A 20,046-nucleotide genomic window follows, 5' to 3' on the forward strand; every position below is an offset into this window, starting at 1 on the left:
ATTTTCTTTTTTTTTAAGTTTTTTATTGATTTCCTTAGAGAGAGAGGAAGGGAGAGGGAGGGAGAGAAACACCTCTCTAAGAGAGACACATCGATTGGTTGCCTCCCATATGCACCCTGACCGGGGACCGAACCCACAACCTGGGCATGTGCCCTGACTGGGAATGAAACTGGCAACACTTTGGTGCACAGGACAACATCCGAGCAACTAAGCCACACACTGGCCAGGGCGGAATTTCCTTCCTTTTTAAGGCTGCATAATATTCCATTGTACGGATGTACTACATTCTGGTTAAGGGACGCTGGGTTGCTTCCACATATTAGCTATTGTAGAACTAACCAACTTCTTGACTAAACCGGGTGACCTCAGCCCTGCAGGATCTCACCAGAAGATGGACTGTCCCTGATGATGATCCCAGGTGCGATCAACCCCGGTCCACGCCCCACTGCACCCCATCAGATGTCACCTCCACCTAGACTTTCTCTTCCTCTCCCACTCACCCTCCTCTTCCTCCTCATGGGTCCCACGCTCACCTGTCTTTTAAGCCTGTCTCTCTGCTTCGCAGACCTCCGCTCTCCTAACCCCAACCCTTATCCCACTGCCCTCCCAGGAGCTTCACCAAAGTGAACCAACCGTCGGACAAGTCACAAGCACCCACTCGCTTACCTGTTCATATTACAGCCCCTCTGACAGCTCTTAGGGAAACTTTCTAACAGCACAACTCTTTTCACTCCCTGGCCAAGTCTCCAAATCATCTTTTTCCCAGCAGATATAAACTCTTAACAGACTCAAGTTCAAAACAGACAAACAAACAAACAAGACTAACAGATACAAGACCAATCGGTCAGATCACGAAACCGAGAAAGCCTGGTACCAAAAATCAACAAGTCCTCAGAAAAGAATGAAAATCCTATTCTAACCGTGTAATGATGAACGAGAGCCCGGAGCGCAGGACCAGAGCGGGGCCGCCTGGGGGGCCCAGGCCCACAGTCAGGAGTCGCACAGGAGGCCTGCCAGGGGCCCACTACCTAGAGGGAATGAATGGGGACCCAGAGGCAACGTTCAGTCCATGCCAAGTGGGGCCCCAGAACCATGGGGGAAACAAGGCAGACATTTAGGGAGGTGATTTTATTCAGACTACAGCAACAGGAAGAAAGTTCACTAACTAGGAATGTCTGCAAGGAAAGGAAGGGCTTGGGTTTCTCTAGAGACAGGTAAACAAGGGCGTCCTACGGAAGAGCGGGGGCCAGGCGGCCGTCAGCCCAGCGGGGTCTCAGCCCAGAGCGTGCGGGATCACTCAACCATCACCGCTACTCCTGAGCACGGGCTCAGGGAAATCTCAGTACCGTCAGCTTCTGAGTGCTCGGTGGGTTGCGTGTGTGCTTCCACCGTGGGTGTCTGTCTTGCTGCTCTGCGTGTCTGGAGGTGCGCCTGCGCATGTGCAGGGCACGCGTAGAACTCCTCTGTGTTTCTAGTGGAGTGTGCGGTGTGTGTGCGTGTGCGTGTCAGGGTGAGGGCCTGTCTCGGCATTTAGCTGGGTCTGGTGGGCTATGCGTGGCTGTTGCAGGCGGGCTATCTGTTCCTGTTTCTGTTTGTCCTGGGATGTGTGTGCTTCTTTGTGTGTCTGTCTTTGTGTTTCTTCTGTTCTGTGCATCATCTGGGCTGTGTGTGTCTTGTGGGGTGAGAATGCCTCCTCCTCCTGTGGGCCGGCTGTACATGTGTGTTCACTGCAGCGCACATCTCTCCTGGTGTTCGGTCCTTTTGGTGCGTGTGTGCGGAGTTGCAGGATGTGTTGGTGGGTGTTTCTGTGTGTGGTGGATTGTGTGTTTGTGGCAGAGAGGGAGTGTTTCTTTGGGTCTGGTTGTGTGTGGGTATATGTTGCAGTGAGTGTGTCAGTCTCGGTGTTTCTGTGGAGCTGGTGGCATGTTACTGTGTTGCGGTGTCTCTTTCAGAGTTTCTGTGAGTCTGGCGGTGCGTGTGTGTGTAACTGTGTGTGTGTGCTGTGTTCCTGTTTGGAACCTGGCCGGGCTCAGGCCTTCTCCAGTCCCACATTCCTCCCGCTCCTTTGTGCTCTGCTACAAAAAATATTTGCGTTTTCCACGACTCATAATTTTTCCTCCTCAATCGCTACCAGATGTGGGTCCTGTGGTCCCGGTCCCCATGGCAACAGAGGTTCCAGCAGCCGCGGTTCCCTTCTGTGGCGCCTGCACTGGGAGCTGGCACTGCTGCAGGCCCGAAGGGGTGGGGAGGGAGTGCATGTGGGACAGGGGGGTTTTGAGGGGTCCCAGCAGGTCCTATCCCAGATGGCCACCCGGATCATCCTGGTCTTCTTAGCCTAGGTCCTGCTTGGCCTCCAGGCCACAGCATCTGACCCACACAGAGGCAAACAGCAAAGGTTGGCAGCTGAAAGTTCAGGAAATGTCCCTTATCTTCTGGGAGGCACCCACACAGAGGGGTTCCTGATGGTTGGGATCTGGGACACTGGGACATCTGGAAGTCTCCCAGAGCAGAGGGAGGAGAGATCCCAGGAAAGGCCTAGTTGATGTGACCACTACTAGTCCAGGCTGAGGGTAGAGGGAGAGTTAGAGGTAACTAGGGGTGAGGGGTCAGGAGGCACAGTGTGATGAGTGGTGGTGCTGGAGGGGGGGTACAGTAAGAGTGTGGCCTGAGCCACTGCACTGCCCACCCCCACCCCCTCGGTCACTGCCCTGCCCTCACTGGGCCCAGCTAGGCATCTGTCCCTCCTGGCAGACTTTGAACCAGTGTTCTCAGTCCCAGCAGCTAGCATGGCCTCAAGCACAGATGAATCAGAGGCCAGCCAGCCGCAGGGCCGTGGATGTGAGGATACCCAGCTGGCCCGAGGGAAGCAGCGTGTCCTGGAGATATGGAGCTCATGTGCTGCCTAAACAGGCCAGAAGCAGGGACTGTGTTCATGCAGGCCCTGCCAGATGTCCCATCCGTGGCATGAGGCCATCTCCACTCAGATGTCCCTGTATGGGTCACTAAAGTTGACCTCAATGTGGTATCCTGCCAGAGGGCCAGAGAGTTGCCAGGTGAGATCCCTGAGGTGCCAGCATTGGTCAGACTCATGTGGTGCCATGGTCTGCAGGTTGGGGGTGGGAGATGTTTGGAGAACCCTGGCAGAATCTCCTGATCAAAAGTGCTAGGCATCAAAAGATGGGGAAGAGGCCCACTAGGCAGAGGCAGGGAGATAGGAGCCCAGATAAATGGAGGACAGTGGGCACCACAGAAAAATATGGCTCTATAGCTCAGGAAGGTCACTTGGGAGGCCTGCCCGAAGGCCAGAGCAGTGAAGACACTGGGGGACAAACTGTGAGATAGGCCAGGCCAGAGTAGGGGGCTGCCTTCGAGGCCAGCCAGGGCTCTGAGCCAGGCCCACTTCCCTCCCTCTACCCCCACCACCCGAGGACCGGCGGGTGAGAGTTTCCGGCCGAGGACAAGGAGCCCATTGAGGCGGACAGCGGGGCTCTGTGCAGTGCCAGGCAGTCTTGTTTGTGCCAAATGAGGCCAGGCTGGAGGCTGTGCCCGTGGCCCACTGCCCCCTGGCCCCAGCCTCTGACCTGACCTACTACCCACACCAAACAGCTAGAAGCCCCCAAGTTTAACAACAGTGGCCAGCGGGGAAAGCACAGGTCAGATGCAGCCCCACCCACCCACTCCTCATAGTCGAAGGACTCCACTCGATTTGTTCCGACCCATTCTCCATGCTGGGCAGCCAGTCCAGGACGGGGTGGGCCAAGGTGGGTGCGAAATTAACTAGATAAACGAATGATGGGCAGATGGACACAACCCTCTTCCAATGTGGCCGTGGGAGACCCACACTTGGACTCCCAGGCTCTGCTTAGGTTGAGGGATCCTGGGGGGATGAGTGCCCACTGGAAGAGGTAGCACACAATTTGGGGGGGGGGGGGTGCCTCCACAGATAGGAAACAGTCAGAGCACAGAGGGGAGAAAGGCACTTTATTAAGAAAGCTTTGGCCAAGCCCCTGCCGGGAGGAGCCCATCCTGGGGCACCCGGATGAGGTGGGAGCAGCCCTGTTGGGGGCCTATAAATATGTCTCCTCAGGCTACTGGAGTGCCCCTGGGATTCCCACCAGTGTGTGGTGCGGTGGGAGGCCATCAAAACCAGCTGACAGCTAAGGGGCCAAGGCTGGGAGGGCTGGGGCAGGGGGAGCAGGGAGGGGCGGGTGGGAGGAATTGAGCCCCGGGTGCTGAGACTCCTGGGGAGCAGAGACCAGCCCTCCTCCCCAGGCTCAGGTCGCCGAGATACCCCGGAGCCCAGCCAGGGGAAATAGCCTGGGGCTGCAGTAAAGGAAAGGAGCCTCCAGCCAGAGGCGCCAGGCCCTGGCAGCGAGAGGCAGACGGGGCAGAAGTGCTTCTGGCCTCGGCCGGGAGCAGGCAGGCCAGCCCAGGGCACGCGGGGCCAGCGGGAGGGGTCTCCGGGCAGAACCCGGGGTCGGGCCTCGGAGACCCGGGCGGGCCTGAGCTTACGGAACTCGGCCAATGCGAAGGGAGTCGCCAGCAAAGCGCCGGTCGGGCCTTGACCAATGGGAGCCGCCGCCAGGGGTCTGCGCCAATGAGACGCAGGCTCCCTCCGTTCCCGCGAGGCTTCGGCTCCCGCGAGGCCGCTGCGGGAGACGCCGGGCGGCGCGGGCTCGGCGTGGCAAGCTGCGCTGCGAAGCCGCGTAAGCTGCGGGCGCGGCCGGGCCGCCGGCGGCTACAGGGTGGGCGCGCCCGCCCGGCCCAGCTCGCCCGCCGCTTCCCGGCTCTTCTTGCGCGGTGGCTTCTGGATGGGAGTCTTCTTCCGGGGCGTGTCGGGCACGGGGGCGCCGGCCACCGCCTTATCGGGACCTGGGGCCTCCGGCGCGGGGGGCGTGCGGGCGGGCGACGAGGGCAGCACGGAGCGCTTGGCCTTCTGCGGCGGCGCCGGCTTCTCCCGGGGACCCTGTGTGCCCGCGGTCCCCTCGGCGCGGCTCAGGCTGCGAGTCTTGTCGCGCAGCTCGGCGGCCAGCATGGAAGCGGCCTCGGGCGCGCTGCGCGGGGGACCGCTGGTGTCCGTGGGCTCCGAGAAGCCAGGGCCGCGGCCCCGCGCCCGAGCTCGAGGTGGTGAGGGCGCGGCGAGGGCTGGCTCCTCCTCGGCCAGCCCCGGGGGCCGTGGCGTCGGGTCCTGGGTCCGGGGGCTGCTGGGCACCTCTGGCCGAGGGGATGTGTCGCTGGGCGTCCGTTTCCTCTTGCTGGGGCTGGGCGCCACCTCAAGGCCCAGGAGTGGTGGTGAAGGCGCACGGGCAGCGCCAGCGGCGCCGTGCTTGCTGTGGATCCAAGACACCTTGGGCTTGGTGGCGGGGTCGGGTGGCGGCGGTTTCTTGCGCTCCGGCGATGGCGAAAGCGACAGGCCTCCAGCCTCTCCCGGGGCCCGGGCCGGCCGGGCCTCTCGCCGGGCCACGCGTGCATACAGCGCCCCGCTAGGCCCGTCCACGCTCGACGCGGACCGCTCGCTGTCAGAGGACGCGGGGAGGGGCGTCGCCTCCTCTGACGACGCCAGCGGGGTCACCAGCGCCGGGGATGAAGCCTGCGCCTCGGCAGGGGCAGCGGGAACTTCAGGGTCTCGGCTCTCAGTCGCCGCCTCTGACAAAGGAAGAGCCCATGGTCACCGCAAACAGAAAGTGCGCGGGCCGTCTAGCTCCAGTAGAAACCCTTCACCTTTCCTCCTCCCTCCCCCTCCCTCCCTCCCTCCTCCTGCCCTCGCTGGCGCATCTACAGCATTAACCACAAATCCAGTTCTTAGCCCCAGAGCTGTGGCTGAGTGCTGGGGGGTGGAAAGCACATTCCCAGGGAAAGCCCCAACCAACCTCAGCCCGGCCTCGAACCCCTCCCCCACCACCATCCCCAGCCGGGAGGCCACCGTCATCAGAAGTAACCCTTTGACACCTGCAAGGGGATTAATTACCCTTCTTTAAGAGATAGGGCTTCTGAGGCTCAGGCCAGGCGCATGGCCTGGGAAGGAAAGAAGCCAGAATCTTAGCCAGTCAGGCTCCTTTTCTACTGCTTGTGGGCACAGGTGTGTACCCATATCCTGTAGACCTCTCCTGTCAACTCTGCCACCTCCTACTCAGGGTCAGAACCTTTCCTCTGCCTGGTCTGTACCCCAGGAATGAACCTGGGCTGTGGTTAGAGAAAGGAGAGCCCACCCACCTCCCCAGACCCTCCCCATTGGACAGCACAGAACCCCCACTCTGCAGCCTCAGCTGGGAGTCCAGCCCCCCAGTTAACAGCATCACCACACCCTCTCCATGCTGCCTACACTCCAGAGCATAGAGATCTTTTAAACCAGAACATTTCACGGGGCTGGCACAAGGCTTAAGCAGCATGTACTCACCCTCATGGGGCACACAGTACACGGGGCCTTCGTCCGTGGTGTCAAAGGAAGAGAAAGAGGCCCGTGAGGACCATGATGGTGAGGGTTGCTCCAGCCCTGATGGTGGCTCCAGGAAGCTGCAGTTGAGTGTGTTGTCCAGGTCGTGATGGGCCACTGGGGAAGGAAGGAGGTACAACTGCCAGGGGCCCTGCCCTGCCCCAGCCTGCACCTTCCATAGCCCTCCTGCCATAAATGACGGAGCACCAGCACTACCCTAAGACTGTGGGTGGGACCGGCAATTCAACAGGCAGTGACACTAGGCCAGGACTGGAGAATGGGTAGTGGTGAACCAGGAAAAGTGAACATATTCAAAGGGGCAAAACTAGTGTGTGCAGCCGGGAAGCTGAAAAAGTTTGGGCTGAAGTGTGGGGAAAAGAGATAAGGCAGGAGAGAACACCTGGCTGGGACAGGCCACCAGAGTCTTCTCCAAGCCAGGCTTCAGAACCTGCCTCATGGGACACAGGGAGCTTTGGAGCATTTTTTTAGCCCATATGTACAAGGCCGCCTTTGGCTCAGTCCATCTCAGCAGGCTGCACCCCCAGGCATGGCCCCCACAGATGCAGACCCTGCAATGGAGGAATCCCACAGGCTGGCTGGCCTGTCCCCCATTTCACAGATGGGTTGTGGGACCTGTCCCCTACACCTGTGTCCAAAGATCTCACTCTGCTGGGTGGGACAAGGGGTTTCTCAGCTGTCTCCTTTACCTCCCAGAAGACTGAGTCTCCCTCTCCACTCTCATCTTTGAAAACAAGTGGGAGAGAGAGAGAGTCCACCCTGGTATGTCAATGCAGATGGAGAGAAGTAGAACACACACACACACACACACACACACACGCACCCCCCACCCCCCCACCCCCAGTCCTCTGGTATGGTGGAGGCTCCAGGGCAATGCAGGAAGTCCAGGCAGGACTGCCCTCCTGTCAACTGGTGCCAGCAATTCCCTTGCACAGGTGCCCCACAGTTGACCTGCAACTCCAGGTGAACACACCAGGCCTTAGCTATCCTCCTACAGACTGGGGGGGGGGGGGGTGTTTCCTATCCGACCTAGATGTCCACACACCTTCACAGCACCCCAGATACAATCATTCACACAGAATCAGGGCCCAGGGCCTCCCACACACGCCCCACACCTGCCTGCACACCTAGGCCTCCTACCTTCCTCCCCGGGCTCGCGGGTGTCAGCATCCCCTCTCTCCCCTGAGGCCGAACCTCTCCACTCCCACTCCCACCAACATTCAAGGCCCAGCATTTGCCCCGCACCAACACTTTCACACCCATTTCCCAGCAGCCTCTTGCGTGACGAGGAGTTCCCCCAGAGACCCTGCGCCGGCATCTTTACCTACGACCTTGGGTAGCTTCTGCCTGCGGAGCGGGATCCGGGGCAGCTTCATGCTGATGCGGCTGAACCGCCCGCACAGTCGTTGTGGCGCCTTTTTCCTGCCAAGGGAGAGCTCCCTGCGGGGGGCGGGGCCTGAGTGAGGGGCGGGGCCTTGGAGGGGAGGGGCCTGGAGAGGGAGGTCCCGCCTCCCGCAGAGCCTTAGCAGAAAGGGAGGGGCCTGAGCAAAAGAGAGGGCAGGGCCACGCTCCAGGGCGGGGCTGGTGGGGAAAGGTCCCCCAGCGCCAGTGACAGGGTGGGCCCGGAGCCCAGGGGAGAGCCGGACCTGTGGGGCCTCACCTGCGCGCGGGGTCCTTGCCGCGACAAGCGCAGCAACAGCCGAGCAGAGAGAGCAGCAGACCCAGGAGCAGGGCGAGCAGTGCGCCCGCACCCATCACGCCCTTGCGCTGGTTGGTCTCTGTGGAGTGTTAGGTTCAGCGAGGGTGCCGGCATCCCCTGCATACCTCAGCCGGACTCCCCGATCCCCAACTCACCCAGGCGGCAGGCGCCAGTGACCGGGTCGCACGAGTCCTCGTGGCAGCTGCAAGCCTGGGCGCAATCCACGCCGTGGAGCCCCGGCGGGCACGTCAGGTTACAGCTACGGAGGCGCAGGCTCAGGGGAGGCCACAGCGACCCTCCGTGATGCCTCCCTGCCTCGCCCCCGCGGCCGGCCAACCCCGGTTCAGGAGCTCCATTCGCTAGGAACTGACGCCCACCTCCGCCTCCCGGCACCCACCCAGCGATCAGTGTTTTAGAAATGAATGTGTGAGTGCACACCAACGGGAAGGGGCCGGGGACCGGCCAGTGGTCAACGGGCCGCAGTGCCCAACTCTTGGGCTGACTCTTGTGTGGGTGGGAAGAGGGGCTGCCAGATCTGACCCTTGGCTGTCAGTGGAGGTTCCTGCTCGCTCTACACCATTCGGGTCACCTCAGTCCTGCAGTCCTTAGGAGGCCACTGACCACAGGCTCAAAGAGCAGGCTCCACACCAGGAGCCTGTTGCCCAAAGAGCCTGTTGTCACTCCTTAGCGAAGGTAAGCGGGCCAAAGCTGAAGGGTCAAGCCTTGGTCCCACCAACATAGCACTTGGGGTCTGGCTGGAGCCCTGTGTCGGGTTCGTATCCCCCAACTCCCTTTAGGTTCCCGGGGACTCACTGGGGCCCGTGGACGCCAGGGCTACACAGGCATCTCCCCGACTGGAAGTCGCAGTGGCCGTTGCCGCAGTCGGAGCACACGAATGCGCAGTCCTCGCCATAAGTGCCATTGCTGCACTTGGTCTCGCACCTGGGAACGCGGGGAGGAGCGTCAGCGGAAGTGGGAGCCAAGGAAGCCAAGCCCACTGTACCACAGAGAGTATGGGGGAGCGGGGCTGGGGGGCCGCGGGACTGGGACCGATTCCCGCACAGGCTGCTCACCGGTCGCCGATCCAGCCCGCGTTGCAGCGCGTGCACTTGCCAGTGACATGGTTGCAGGCGTGCCCATCGCGACAGGGCGGGCAGCGGTGGCTGCAGCCCTCGCCGTAGAAGCCGGTGGTGCACGGCTGGTCGCACTTGGTGCCGTTCCAGCCCGGCTCGCAGGTCAGACAGCGGCCGTCCGCCACGGTGCATGGCTGCTGGCCCTTGCACTGACCGCATCTGAGGAAGGGGCGGGAGACTAGGCGGGACCCGGAGCCACCTAACCCCCGCCCCCTCCGGAGGCCCGCCCTTCCTCCTCGCCCCTCCCGGGCCGGGGGCCCGCGCTTACCGGCGGCGACAGCCCAGGCCGTAGAAGCCGGCAGGGCACGGCTCCCGGCAGTACTTGCCGCGGTAGCCCGGCTCGCAGGCGCACCTGCCGTCCACGGGGTGGCAGCGGCCGTGGAAGCACTGACAGTAGCTTTCGCAGCGCGCGCCGAAGGTTCGCTCACGGCACTGGCAGCGGCCGCTCTGCTGCTCGCAAGGCGACGTGTTGCAGGCGCACTGATTGTTGCAGCTGCGGCCCCACCAGCCTGCGTGGCACAGGCACGCGCCCGTCTGTGGGTCGCAGCGCGACGTGGCGCTGCAGTAGCACGCGCTGGAACACTGGGCGCCCCACCAGCCAGGCTCGCAGCGACACGCGCCGCTCCGCGGGTGGCACGCGCCGTGCTGGCACTGGCACGCGTGCTCGCAGCGTGCTCCCCAGCGCCGCGCGTGACACGTACACTGGCCGGTCACGTCCTCGCACTGCCCATGCGGGTGGCAGATACACAGCTCCTTACAGTCGGGTCCCCAGAACTGGCGCGGGCACTCTACAGGGGCGAGCGGAGAGTGGGAGGCCAGGGCACTCACGAGGGAGCCGGGACGCGTCCTGAACCTGTCCCGGTCCCAGCCCCACCCCAGCCCCGCTTCTGGGAACCCGCTTCGCAAGCTCCGGCGGGTCGTCGGATCAGCCCCCGCCCCTCTCCCAGGCCCCGCCCATCTCCCCAGCATCCAGCCCCACTGCCCAGAGCCCGAGCTCCGCGCTCACTGGTGTCGCAGTTGGCTCCGAAGTAGCCATGCCGGCAGCGGCACTCGCCCGGCCGCACGCACACCTCGTTCTCGGAGCACGTGGAGTTGCCTTCGCACACCGCTGCGGAAGAGAGGGGCCCCGAGCTGCAGCGCGCCCAGCCCCCACGCTGTTCCCTCCTCCGCACCCCAACCCACTGCCCGGGTCCCCAAGATGTCCCACTCACCGATCCCACACTCGTCCCCCTGCTGCCTCCAGCCAGCACAGCATGTGGGCTCCTGGGAGCTGCAGGCAGAGAGAGGAGCCTGAGCCCCAATACCCTCTTTTGCTGGGGCTTCCCTGCAACGTCCTCTCTGCCCTGGGGAGGTGGTTATCAGGGCCCTGCTTTGTATCCGGGCCAGGTACTGTTGTAGATTCTAGGTTTGGGAAAGTCTCAGGAAATAAGACACAAATTCCAGCCCTCCAGCATCTGATACTGGGAGGTGGCAGAGGGCAGACCACCAAAAGACCTAACTTCTAAGAACTTCCCAGTCCTCTCTACAAGGAGTCTCCCCATTCTCCCCATCCCACTTAACTCTCTGTACCTTCCTCCCCCATCCACTAGGCTTGAGAAAGAGACCCTACCTGTTTCAGGAGGGACAGTAGTGAGGTAGGGGCTGGGGAGAGGTCCCTAGACCTCTGGGACCTGCTCAAGCATGGCATCCTGGATGGCCAGTTGAAGTTAAGTGCCAAGGCAGATATGCAGCCTCTGGGTGAGATGAGTGTGAACACAGTGAGGTGGCCACTCGGGTGAGGTGCCTTCTAGAGGGGCAGGACACACCTGGGGAGTCCTCCACAAGAGTAAGGAAGTAAAACTGTGAGGTCTCCAGAGCACCAGGGCAAGACTTGAGGTAGAGGAAGGAGATATTAAAGCATCTATTATATGTTTTTAAAATCTTGTTAAATTTTATTTGGCTTTACAAGGTACATGATGTCATCTCAGTAGGAGGCAAATAATTTATAATTGTCACATTTTGGGTTAGTACAGCATCCAAAACCATGGGCTAATGAGGTATGTAGGCAGGAAGGTTTGGAGGCCCTGCCTGAGTGAAGCCATAACCACTGGAGAGGGTGCACAATAGCTGAAATGGGGTGTGACCACATTTGGGGGGCAAAGGAGGTTTAGAAGGAACAGATGCTCAGGCACAGGTTCGTAGGGTACCATCAAACCTACAAGAACTTCACCTGGCTGGGCATGGCTCAGCGGTTGAGCATCTATGGACCTAGGATCCAGGTCACGGTTCGATTCCTGGTCAGGGCACATGCCCAGGTTGTGGGCTTGATCCCCAGTTAGGGGCGTGCAGGAGGCAGCCGATCAACGGCTCTCTCATCATTGATGTTTCTATCTCTCTCTCTGAGATCAATAAAGACATATTTTTTAAAAAACAACAAACTAGAAGAACTTCATCCAAATCCTAAAGGCGCACAGCAGTCATTCACATTCTAGAGAAAAATAGTGTGCTTCTCCAGAAGGATCTGAACCTGGATGTGGTGGTGGGAAGAGGTTGGGAGGGGCCCTAAGGACCTTGGGAGAGTGGGCCAGTCTGGGAAGGGAAAGGCTGCAGCTGCCCCACATCACACCCCTCAGAAGATGCTCCCAACCATTCCCCAGCTCAAGGACATCAGCACACCCTGGATGCGGCCTCACCCCACGCAAAGAGCTTGACTCTTCCTGGGGCCAAAGATGTAGGACCTGGGGAACAGGACCCGTAAAAATCTCAAAGTGAAGGAATGGTGCCCAGGTTATTTTCCACAAATAGAACTGGAAACCTAAGACAGGGGACACAAAGGCCTGGCTTCTCCTGTCCCTCATTGTCTTAACCTCCCCCTCCCCAAGGCCTTCCCCAGGGCTCCTGGTGCCCATCTAAAGGAAGATCCAGGTTTGTAGGTCCATCACTCTCTCCCTCTTCTGCCAGTTCTGAACCCAAGTCTCTGGGAGGAGAGCCTCTGCTGGTGTCCTCCTGCAGGCAGCCTTGCCAGATGTCCTGCTGGGATGGTCCTGGGAGCAAAGACCACCTTCTGCCTGGCCACAGGATTCTGTGGTTAGGAGCTTAGTTTTAGGGCCCCAGTAAGCTGGATTTAATGCCTGCATCTGCCACCTGCTGTGTGACCTTGGGCATAGAATTTAACCTCTCTGAGCTGTAGGCACCTTATCTGTAGAATGGAGCCCATGGGCTTGGCAGGAAGATTAAGCCAAGATGTCTCAAGTATTTGCACAAACTAAGAGCTCAGCCAAGACTTTAGCTCATTCTTCAGCCTGAGCAGGCTTCAGGCTGCCATACCTGCCAGTTCTCCTGTCTCCTTGGACACCCCTTCTCTCCTCTCTGAAAGCTCACTGGGTCCCATCAAGATGCTGACAATGTCTCAGAGCCCTCCAGGGGGCCCTCCTAATACTGAACTCCTAGCCTCCCCCCATCTCAGGGAAGCCCTGTCCTTCCAGGCTGGGAGGCTGAATCCCCAGAGATGCCCCTGACTCTGCCCTCTCACAGCACACACCACATCCATTGGCTCTGCCACTCAAACTAGATCTAGGATGGGACAGGCCGCTTTTCCCCTGCTCTGCCCCAGCCCTGCTCTTCCAGATTTCTCCTGACTCCCTAACTGGCTCCGCCTTCTGCCCCCAGTTCCTCTGTCACCTGACAGCCAACCCTTGTCAGATCCCATCCCTCCTCTGTGCAAAGCCCTTGGGGATTCCCATGGTCCTCAGACAAAAAAATCCAAGTCCTCAGAGCAGTGGGCAGACCCCTCTGTGGTTATCCACCCTCACTCTGTCCAGTCCCCGTGGGCCTTCCAGCAGGCCTTCTGCACTCAGGGCCTCACCCGAGACACCTCAGGGCTCTGCTTCCTCTCCTGTGGGCCTCTGTCCACTTATCACATCTCAGTGGGTGTCCCAGATCACCCTAAAGGAAAGAGCATTCCCCAGCACTTGCTAGATGTCAAAGGACTTGCTGTAAGTTTCCTCCACCACCAGGACAGGGGTGTTGTATCCCTGCACCAGCTATAGGCTTGGCACACATGAGTTGCATGGGATTTTGCTGGCTGGGCGTTTGCTCCCTTCCCCTGGTCCTCCTACCTCTGGGGAAAGGGAAAAACTGGTAAGAGTCTTGGGGGGATAACAAGAGGTAGCCCAGACCCCAGGTGGGCAGTGGCCAAAGTAGCTGTCCTTCCCATGAACCAGCTCCGCACATGACCGAAGTCACCCCCTCCACTCCATGAGGTAGGGACTTTCTACCACCAATCCCATTTGACCGAAGCGGAAACCGGCCCAGAGAGGTGAACCGACTTGCCCAGGGCCACAGAGGTCGGGGAGAGAAGTAGCAACAGGATCTGAAACCCAAACCCAGGCTCTTGGCTACTAGAAAAGGCCGCCTAAGGGGGAGGTCTCAGGGCAACGGGGAGCGGGAGCGAAAGGCTCAGGCTTCCGACAGCTCCAGCCTGCCACCGGTTCCCCCAGCACCGACCCCCAGGGGAAGAACTGCAGAGGCAGATAGGCAGGGCCCGCGGCGATCGCGCCCTCCCCCTCTCCAGCAGGGCCCCGCCCGCCACCACCGCTGCATTCCTGGGGCCGGGGAGGCCCCGGAGGCTGTGTCGGCGTCGATGCGAAGCAGATGGCGGGCCAGGCCGGCCCCCGCCCCGGAGGCGGGGCTCGCAGCGGGGAGGGGTCTGCGCGCCTCGGGATCCAAGCTCGGAAACCCCGCGCGGCCCCCTCACAGCCCCTTGTCTAGGGCGACCGCCAAGCCCCCGGACGCGGCCTCCCTGGGCTCTGCGGCCCAGAGCGCCCCGACGGGACCCCAGCCGGGATCCCCGCGGCGGCTTCTCCAGCTTCGCGCCCGGACGCTGCCTCCCCACACGCGCCGAGGCACCCCCACACGCCCTCTCCGGGCCCCTGCGCGGAGATGCCCTTGACCCCGCCGTGGCCTCTGACTGGCCCACCCAGGTCCTCCAAACCCTGTGACCAATCCTAGCATCCTGTCCTCTGATCTTCGCCCTCCGCGCAAGGTCCTGGGCCAGCCGCCCTTCGGCAGGGCCTGTCCCACACTGGCTTCCCCAGCCGGCTCCTCGTGGGCGCCCCAGTATCCCCACCCGGGAGGTCCACATCCTCTCGACCCCGGTGCACGCCGGGGGTCCTTTCCATTCCCGCTTCAGGTTCACTCTGAGCGCTGGCTCCTCGGTGCTCCCGTCTATCACCAGCCTTCTCCCAACCGCGCCCGCTCTAAGAAACAGACGGGTCCTTCCGAGTCCCGACCGCCTGGAGACCTCCCCGGCTCCTACCTCCCCGCAGCGCAGCTCCATCTCCCGCGACCCTCATCTCCCTCTTTCTAACTCAGTCACACTCGTGCCGCGGGCCTTTGCACAGACCACTGCATCAGTTTGGAATGCCCTTCCCCACTTCTTCCTACGGCCTTCACAACCCGGCCCAAGGGTCCCTTTTTCTAGGTCTGAAATCTCGGACACCGTGTGTCACCCCTCCTGGCGCCCACTGCACTCCGTTCTCCCCTCGGCTGACTTCTCGTCGGGGTATCCTCGGATGCTCCGTCGTGGCCCGGCGCCCGGTCTCGGCCTGGAGCGGAGCCGGCGTCAGCGAGGGTGGCTGAAGGGGCCGGCGCTTTTGGCGTAGGGAGGTCCCGGATGCCCCCCCCTCACGGCCGGGCATCCCATCTCCCCTGGCCCCGAGCGTCCTCCTCGGCCCCCCTCCCCCAGCCAGGCCGGGCTCCTACCCGGGCGCACGGCACACGTTGCGGCCGCGCGGGTTCAGCTCCTGGGGCGCCGCGGGGCCCGGCAGCAACCAGAGCAGCAGCAACAGCAAGGGCGGCAGCAGCGGCCCCCCGGCTCCCCGGCGCCGCGCCGGCCCGGCCCCCCGGGGCCCTGCGCCCTCCATGCGGCGCGGGGCAGGCGCGGGGCGGGCGCGGGCGCGGGTGCGGCCGCAGCGAGAGCGGCCGGAAGCGGAGTGCGCGGCCGGGCGGGGGGCGGCAGGAGGGGCGCCGGGCCGGGCAGGAAATTCCACATCGGCTCCCTGATCCCGGGCCAGCCGCGGCCGGCCAGGCGGCAGCGCCCGCCCCGCGCGCCAGACCCCACCCTCCGGCCGCGCCACCGCCCCTCCGAGCGGTCCCCGCCCCCACGCGGCTGCTCTCAAACTTGGGGCGAACTTGGAGGGGGCCCGCCCAGCGTTGGGGGAGGGTGGGGCAGCGGGGGCCAGCGCGAGGGATCCCCAGTCCCCCCGTATTTCCCTCACCGGATCTTCTGGAGAAGCCACCCCTGCGAGCTCACTGTGCGGCCAGGCCCAGGGCGGGAAGAGAGATGGGGGACAAGGGCGCGACGCACCAAAGCCCCTGCCTAGCTCCCAGAGCCTTGAAATCGACCAGGGGAGGGTGTCCCGCAGACGACCCAGGTCAAGGCCGCAAGCCCGCCTCTGCTACACTGGCCCCCCTACCCTCACTCCCTGAAGCCCTGTGGTGCCCAGCTCGGTGGTCAGCTCCTTCTGCACGCTTAATGCAAAGCCTGCAGTGGACAGAGCAGGATGCCTGAGGCCTGAGAGACTCGATCTGGACCAGAGGCCTGGACGGGGGATCTCCGTAGGGATGGATTGGAGGGATGGCAGAAGGTAGAATGGCCCAGCCATGGGCTCCCACAGAATGTGGGAGTAAAGGCCTAGGAAGCTGGTGGGAAAACTCCAGGACAGAGACCCTGCAATCCTTATCAGGGGTTGAAAAGGGTCTAGGTAGACTGGGAGAGCGATTCTGCTTGAGAAGGTTGCTGGATAACCGGAGGGAAAAGTCCAGAGGGAGGAATTAGGGCTGAAGAGAACTCCTGCATCAGGAGGGCAGGGGGTGACAGGTCAGGAGCAGGGGTAGCAGGTAAGGAGGAAGGGAAACAAGATTGAGAGGAACAGGGCCTAGGGGGAGTGGAAGGAAGAGGAACTCTGGACCTGGAAAGCAGAGGGGTGCTGGGTGTTTTGGGGGATGGCAGATCCAACCCCAGGGCCCATGGAACAAGGTAGTTGGGCAGGCCTGAAGATGGAACAAGGGGATCAGTCAGGTCCCAGTAAAGATGATCATGTGTTTTGAGGACTTAAGAGTTGACAGGAGGCCCTGAGCAGGAAGAGGATACCTGCCTTCTCTTGGGAAGCAGGCTGTACACAGACCCCCTGAAGAGGGAGGAGTGGTATCTTTCCTTAGTTACGTGGAGACCTGTCAGGATGGAAGGTGGGACTGGAAGAGGCAGCTTGGAACAAGGGCCACTGAAAGGCCCAAGCCTGAGGACATCACCAGGGCAGGCTGGCGGAGGCTGGAATAGGAAGCCGCAGGGTAGGGAGCTTCAGAGGTTAGGGCCCCTCACTCAGTCTTGCTGGTAACAGTTGGGTGGACTGGAAGGGGAAGTCAAGCCGCTGCCCCCTGTGATCACGAATGCAAACACTTCTTGGAGACAAGTAAACAGGCCAAACCAGTTCTGGGCAGCTCCTCCTGGGCATGGCCCTCACCTCAGCAGTGTCCTCCCAGTGCCAGGGCCCCTCCCATGGAGGCCCCCATTGGCTGCCACCAACAGAGGCCAGCAGAGGTCTATGTGGCTGCAGTGACTGCCCAGCAGCCCATGGCAGCCCTGCTCCTGGCTTTAGGGGCACAGATCCCAGGGCTGGAAACACTCACCCAGCTGGACTGAATTCATGAACAAGCACGTCAAACTCCATCACCTTCTTTCCCTTTCCCCCACAACTGCTCCTTACCCCCAAACCCCCACCTGTGAAAGACACCACTGGACAATGCCTCCACTCCTCAACGTCTCAAATCTCTACCCACCCCCATCTATGTACCAACCAGAGTAGTCTTTCCAATCTTATATCTGGCTGTCTCCCCCCCCCACCCCCGCAGGACAAGGACTGTCCCAGCCTTCTTTCTCAGACCCACAGCCTCTGCATGTGTGCCACTGCAGCCATCTCACAGTTGATGGCGAGATCTGGTGTCAAAGGTAGGGCCCATATCTGTCCTAGACACTACCACACCGCTATCTGGAGACTCAGAAGTGCAGGTAGAGTGAATGATCATCCATGTGCCTGGCCTGGTGCCAGGTGAACACCAGGATGAGGAAGCTGTGGGTTCCCTGGCACCCAAAGACCACCATACAGGCAAACTGTGGGAGCCTAGAGCCCAAGCTGACCAGCTCTGGCCAGGATGGCTTCCTGGAGGTCAACTTCGAAGGGTGAGGATTTTGCAGGCAGAAAGGGATGAGCAACAAGCCAAATGAAGGCATAAACGCAGGGCCTGGGAGCCTGCACCGCTGAGGCCCAGGGGCAGGAAGTGGTGGGAGGTGTGGCCACAGATGTCAGGCTGGGCCCCAAGGCTGCAGTGGCAGGACGAGGTTGCTGCCCAGCTTTCAGAATTCCTTCCAAGGCTACCCCAGCCCATGCTCACAACATCAAAGACCCTTCCCTCCTCCCCTGCAGACCAGAGGTCTCTTGTAAAGTTATGGCCAAGCCTTGATGTCTCTGGGTGGGGAGACAGCACCAAGCTTGGGGTCTGCAGAAACTGCTAGCCTGGCCTGCAAGGTGGTGGCAGACAGGAAGTGATGGTTCCCTACTCTGAGCCCATGTTCTCACACTTTACCCTCAGGAACAGGGGAGAAGACACTGGAGAATGTGGCCATCCTGTCCTATTGGAAGTGACCTACCAGGGTCAACACTGAGCTTTCCACCCTGAAGTGGGAATGATGATGTCACATGGTTAGGAAATGGGAGCATGTTTCTTCACAAGTACCCGGCTCCAAGAGACATGCATGGCCCTGAGGAGCAGGAAGCAACTCCCACACCCCCAAGTCCTTAAGGCATCAGAAAGGAGAACCCAAAGCAACTGATTTCCTGTCCCTCTCCCCACCCCTTCCTCCCACCAAGTAGCTCACACTGCCTCTCTCTGCTCCCCTCCCATCCATGACATGGTGCCTGTTAGAGAAGGCTCTGGGCAAGGCACCAAGTAACAGAGAGAAGACTCAGACATGATCTGCCCAGCTGACTGGGAGAGGACAGTGTTAAGAAGTCACAGATCATCTGCAGGGCGGTGCTGGTAGGGAGGCCTGTGGTAGAAGTTTGCTGGTGCAGAACCTGCAGCAGGCAGGAGAAGAGCATGTTCAGGTGGAAGCTCTGATGTGTAGAGGCAAAGTTGGTGGCCTGGAGAGGTTCTAGCCACTGCACCAGGGAGCTGACGTGGTAAGTTAACTCACCTGGTGAACCTGTAGGATGTGCAGCTTCCCTCTCCTGCCACACACTCAGATCCAGGAAGTAGGGAAGAGCCCATCCTGACAGGGCCTTTCTCCCCAGGTGCTGGAGTCCCCTTCCTGAACCTCAGGATGAGCTTTACTTGGGACCCAAATATTGCCAACTGTTCAGAGAGGAGCTTCTTTCCAAAGAAGGTACTCCAACAGGCCAGGTGACCACCTGTCACTGACTGGGGTGGGTCTCCAGGTAACATCCTTCTAGCTGGTGAGTGTACTATGCTCTTGCCTTTGAGACAGGGTTTTGGCCTCCCACTGCCACGCAGCAGCTCTGGCCTTGAATCCCACACCAGAGCTGTACTCCCAGCAACTTTCACCCTGGAAGGGAACCCCTGCTTCCCGGTGCTGCAGCCTCGGACAGGCTGTGAAAGGAATTGAGGCCATGGCCACAGGAACAATTCATACCTTTTGTAAGATGATTTATTTCATTTATCAACAACATGGGGTCAGAAAAGCCCAGCGTAGGGGATCTTCTTATCACTAGAACCAGTCTCAAGCAACCTTATGCATCTCTGCTCTCTCTCCAGCCCTTGGGAGCTCTCAATTGCTCAAGCCCCTGGCTGCTGGGTAGGCAAGGGGCCCACCCCACCCCTGCCCACAGGAGGGGGCTCAATATGCCTAAGCCCCTTCACCCAGGTGCCAGTCCCCAGTTCCCCTTGGAGAAGGACACCTTCTCAGCCCAGCAGGGACCAGAACCAGGGAGTCCAAGACAGCTGGCGACAGCACACATTGTCTGAGCTAAGGAGCAGTGGGCCTAGTAAGCCCCTTCAGGGAACCAGAGCCTTCTCGAGCACTTCCCCCTACATGGTGATCCATAGCTGAGATCTACAGAGCGCCACAAATGCCTGCTGCAAGCTGGCAGATAGGCTGGCGTGAAGGAAGGGTGGCAGGAGCCAGCTAGTGGGGGTACCAGAAAGAAGGGTCTCACGCCTAGGGTAAAGTGCTCTGACCTGGGCTGCCCTCAGAGCTCCTGCCACCCTTACCTTCCTGCTGACATGAGCCCCAGAGCCCTAGTCTTCACTGGAGTTGTCAAACTCCTCCCAGTCAGATACACTCATCACCTCAGAGGCAAAGTCCGGGTCGGCCTGGTGGTCAGGGGTCCCTCGGGACGGCTCGAGGAGCAGGGAACGGGGCAGGGTGAGCACACAGGCTGCCAGGCCCGAGATGGAGTTGTCCAGTTGGGGCCCCTCTTCCCAGCAGTCTTTCTCCACGTCATAGATGTGCACGTAGCCCGTGCGGCTGCCACGGTTGTGTGAGCGGCCGCCCAGCACATAGATCCTGTTGTCCAGCACAGCAATGCCAGGCTCACCATGCCCCGCTGGGAGTGGGCAGACAGATGACCACTGCCCAGATGTGCAGCTGTAGCAGGCCACCTGCAAAGTCAAGGCCGGAGTAAAGCTGATCACCTGCTGGGATGGGGCTGCCATCCTGGCCTAGACCAGCTGGGCTGGGCAGCACTCTCAGCCAGGCCCTGGATTTG

The 20,046-nt window shown here is 60.9% G+C and overlaps 2 protein-coding genes across 3 annotated transcripts in view; both read right to left on the reverse strand.

The window, feature by feature from the left end:
• Nucleotides 1-3,964: 3,964 nt before the first annotated feature.
• On the reverse strand, nt 3,965-15,201 carry SCARF2 (scavenger receptor class F member 2). The gene is made up of 11 exons (XM_081123692.1): nt 15,026-15,201; nt 10,495-10,553; nt 10,290-10,391; nt 9,552-10,071; nt 9,224-9,442; nt 8,964-9,092; nt 8,306-8,409; nt 8,112-8,229; nt 7,776-7,891; nt 6,398-6,550; nt 3,965-5,646 (listed from the first exon to the last, which is right to left on the reverse strand). Exons 1-11 carry the CDS (start codon nt 15,184-15,186, stop codon nt 4,739-4,741), a joined length of 2,589 nt encoding a protein of 862 aa, XP_080979818.1. The 5' UTR covers nt 15,187-15,201; the 3' UTR covers nt 3,965-4,738.
• A 3,768-nt stretch (nt 15,202-18,969) lies between these two features.
• Nucleotides 18,970-20,046, reverse strand: part of KLHL22 (kelch like family member 22) — a 28,779-nt gene continuing 27,702 nt past the window's right edge. The window contains exons 7-8 of one of the 2 annotated variants that reach the window (XM_081122543.1): nt 19,712-19,939; nt 18,970-19,463 (exon numbers count right to left, since the gene is read on the reverse strand). In XM_081122543.1, coding sequence (XP_080978669.1) covers nt 19,392-19,463; nt 19,712-19,939 — 300 coding nt within the window. In that variant the 3' untranslated portion in view covers nt 18,970-19,391. Of the gene's footprint in view, nt 19,464-19,488; nt 19,940-20,046 lie in introns of those variants that run through there. The other variant, XM_081122542.1, reaches the window with a different exon arrangement.

This window comes from Miniopterus schreibersii (assembly GCF_964146895.1).
Source record: "Miniopterus schreibersii genome assembly, chromosome: 20".
Taxonomy (NCBI): Eukaryota; Metazoa; Chordata; class Mammalia; order Chiroptera; family Miniopteridae; genus Miniopterus; species Miniopterus schreibersii.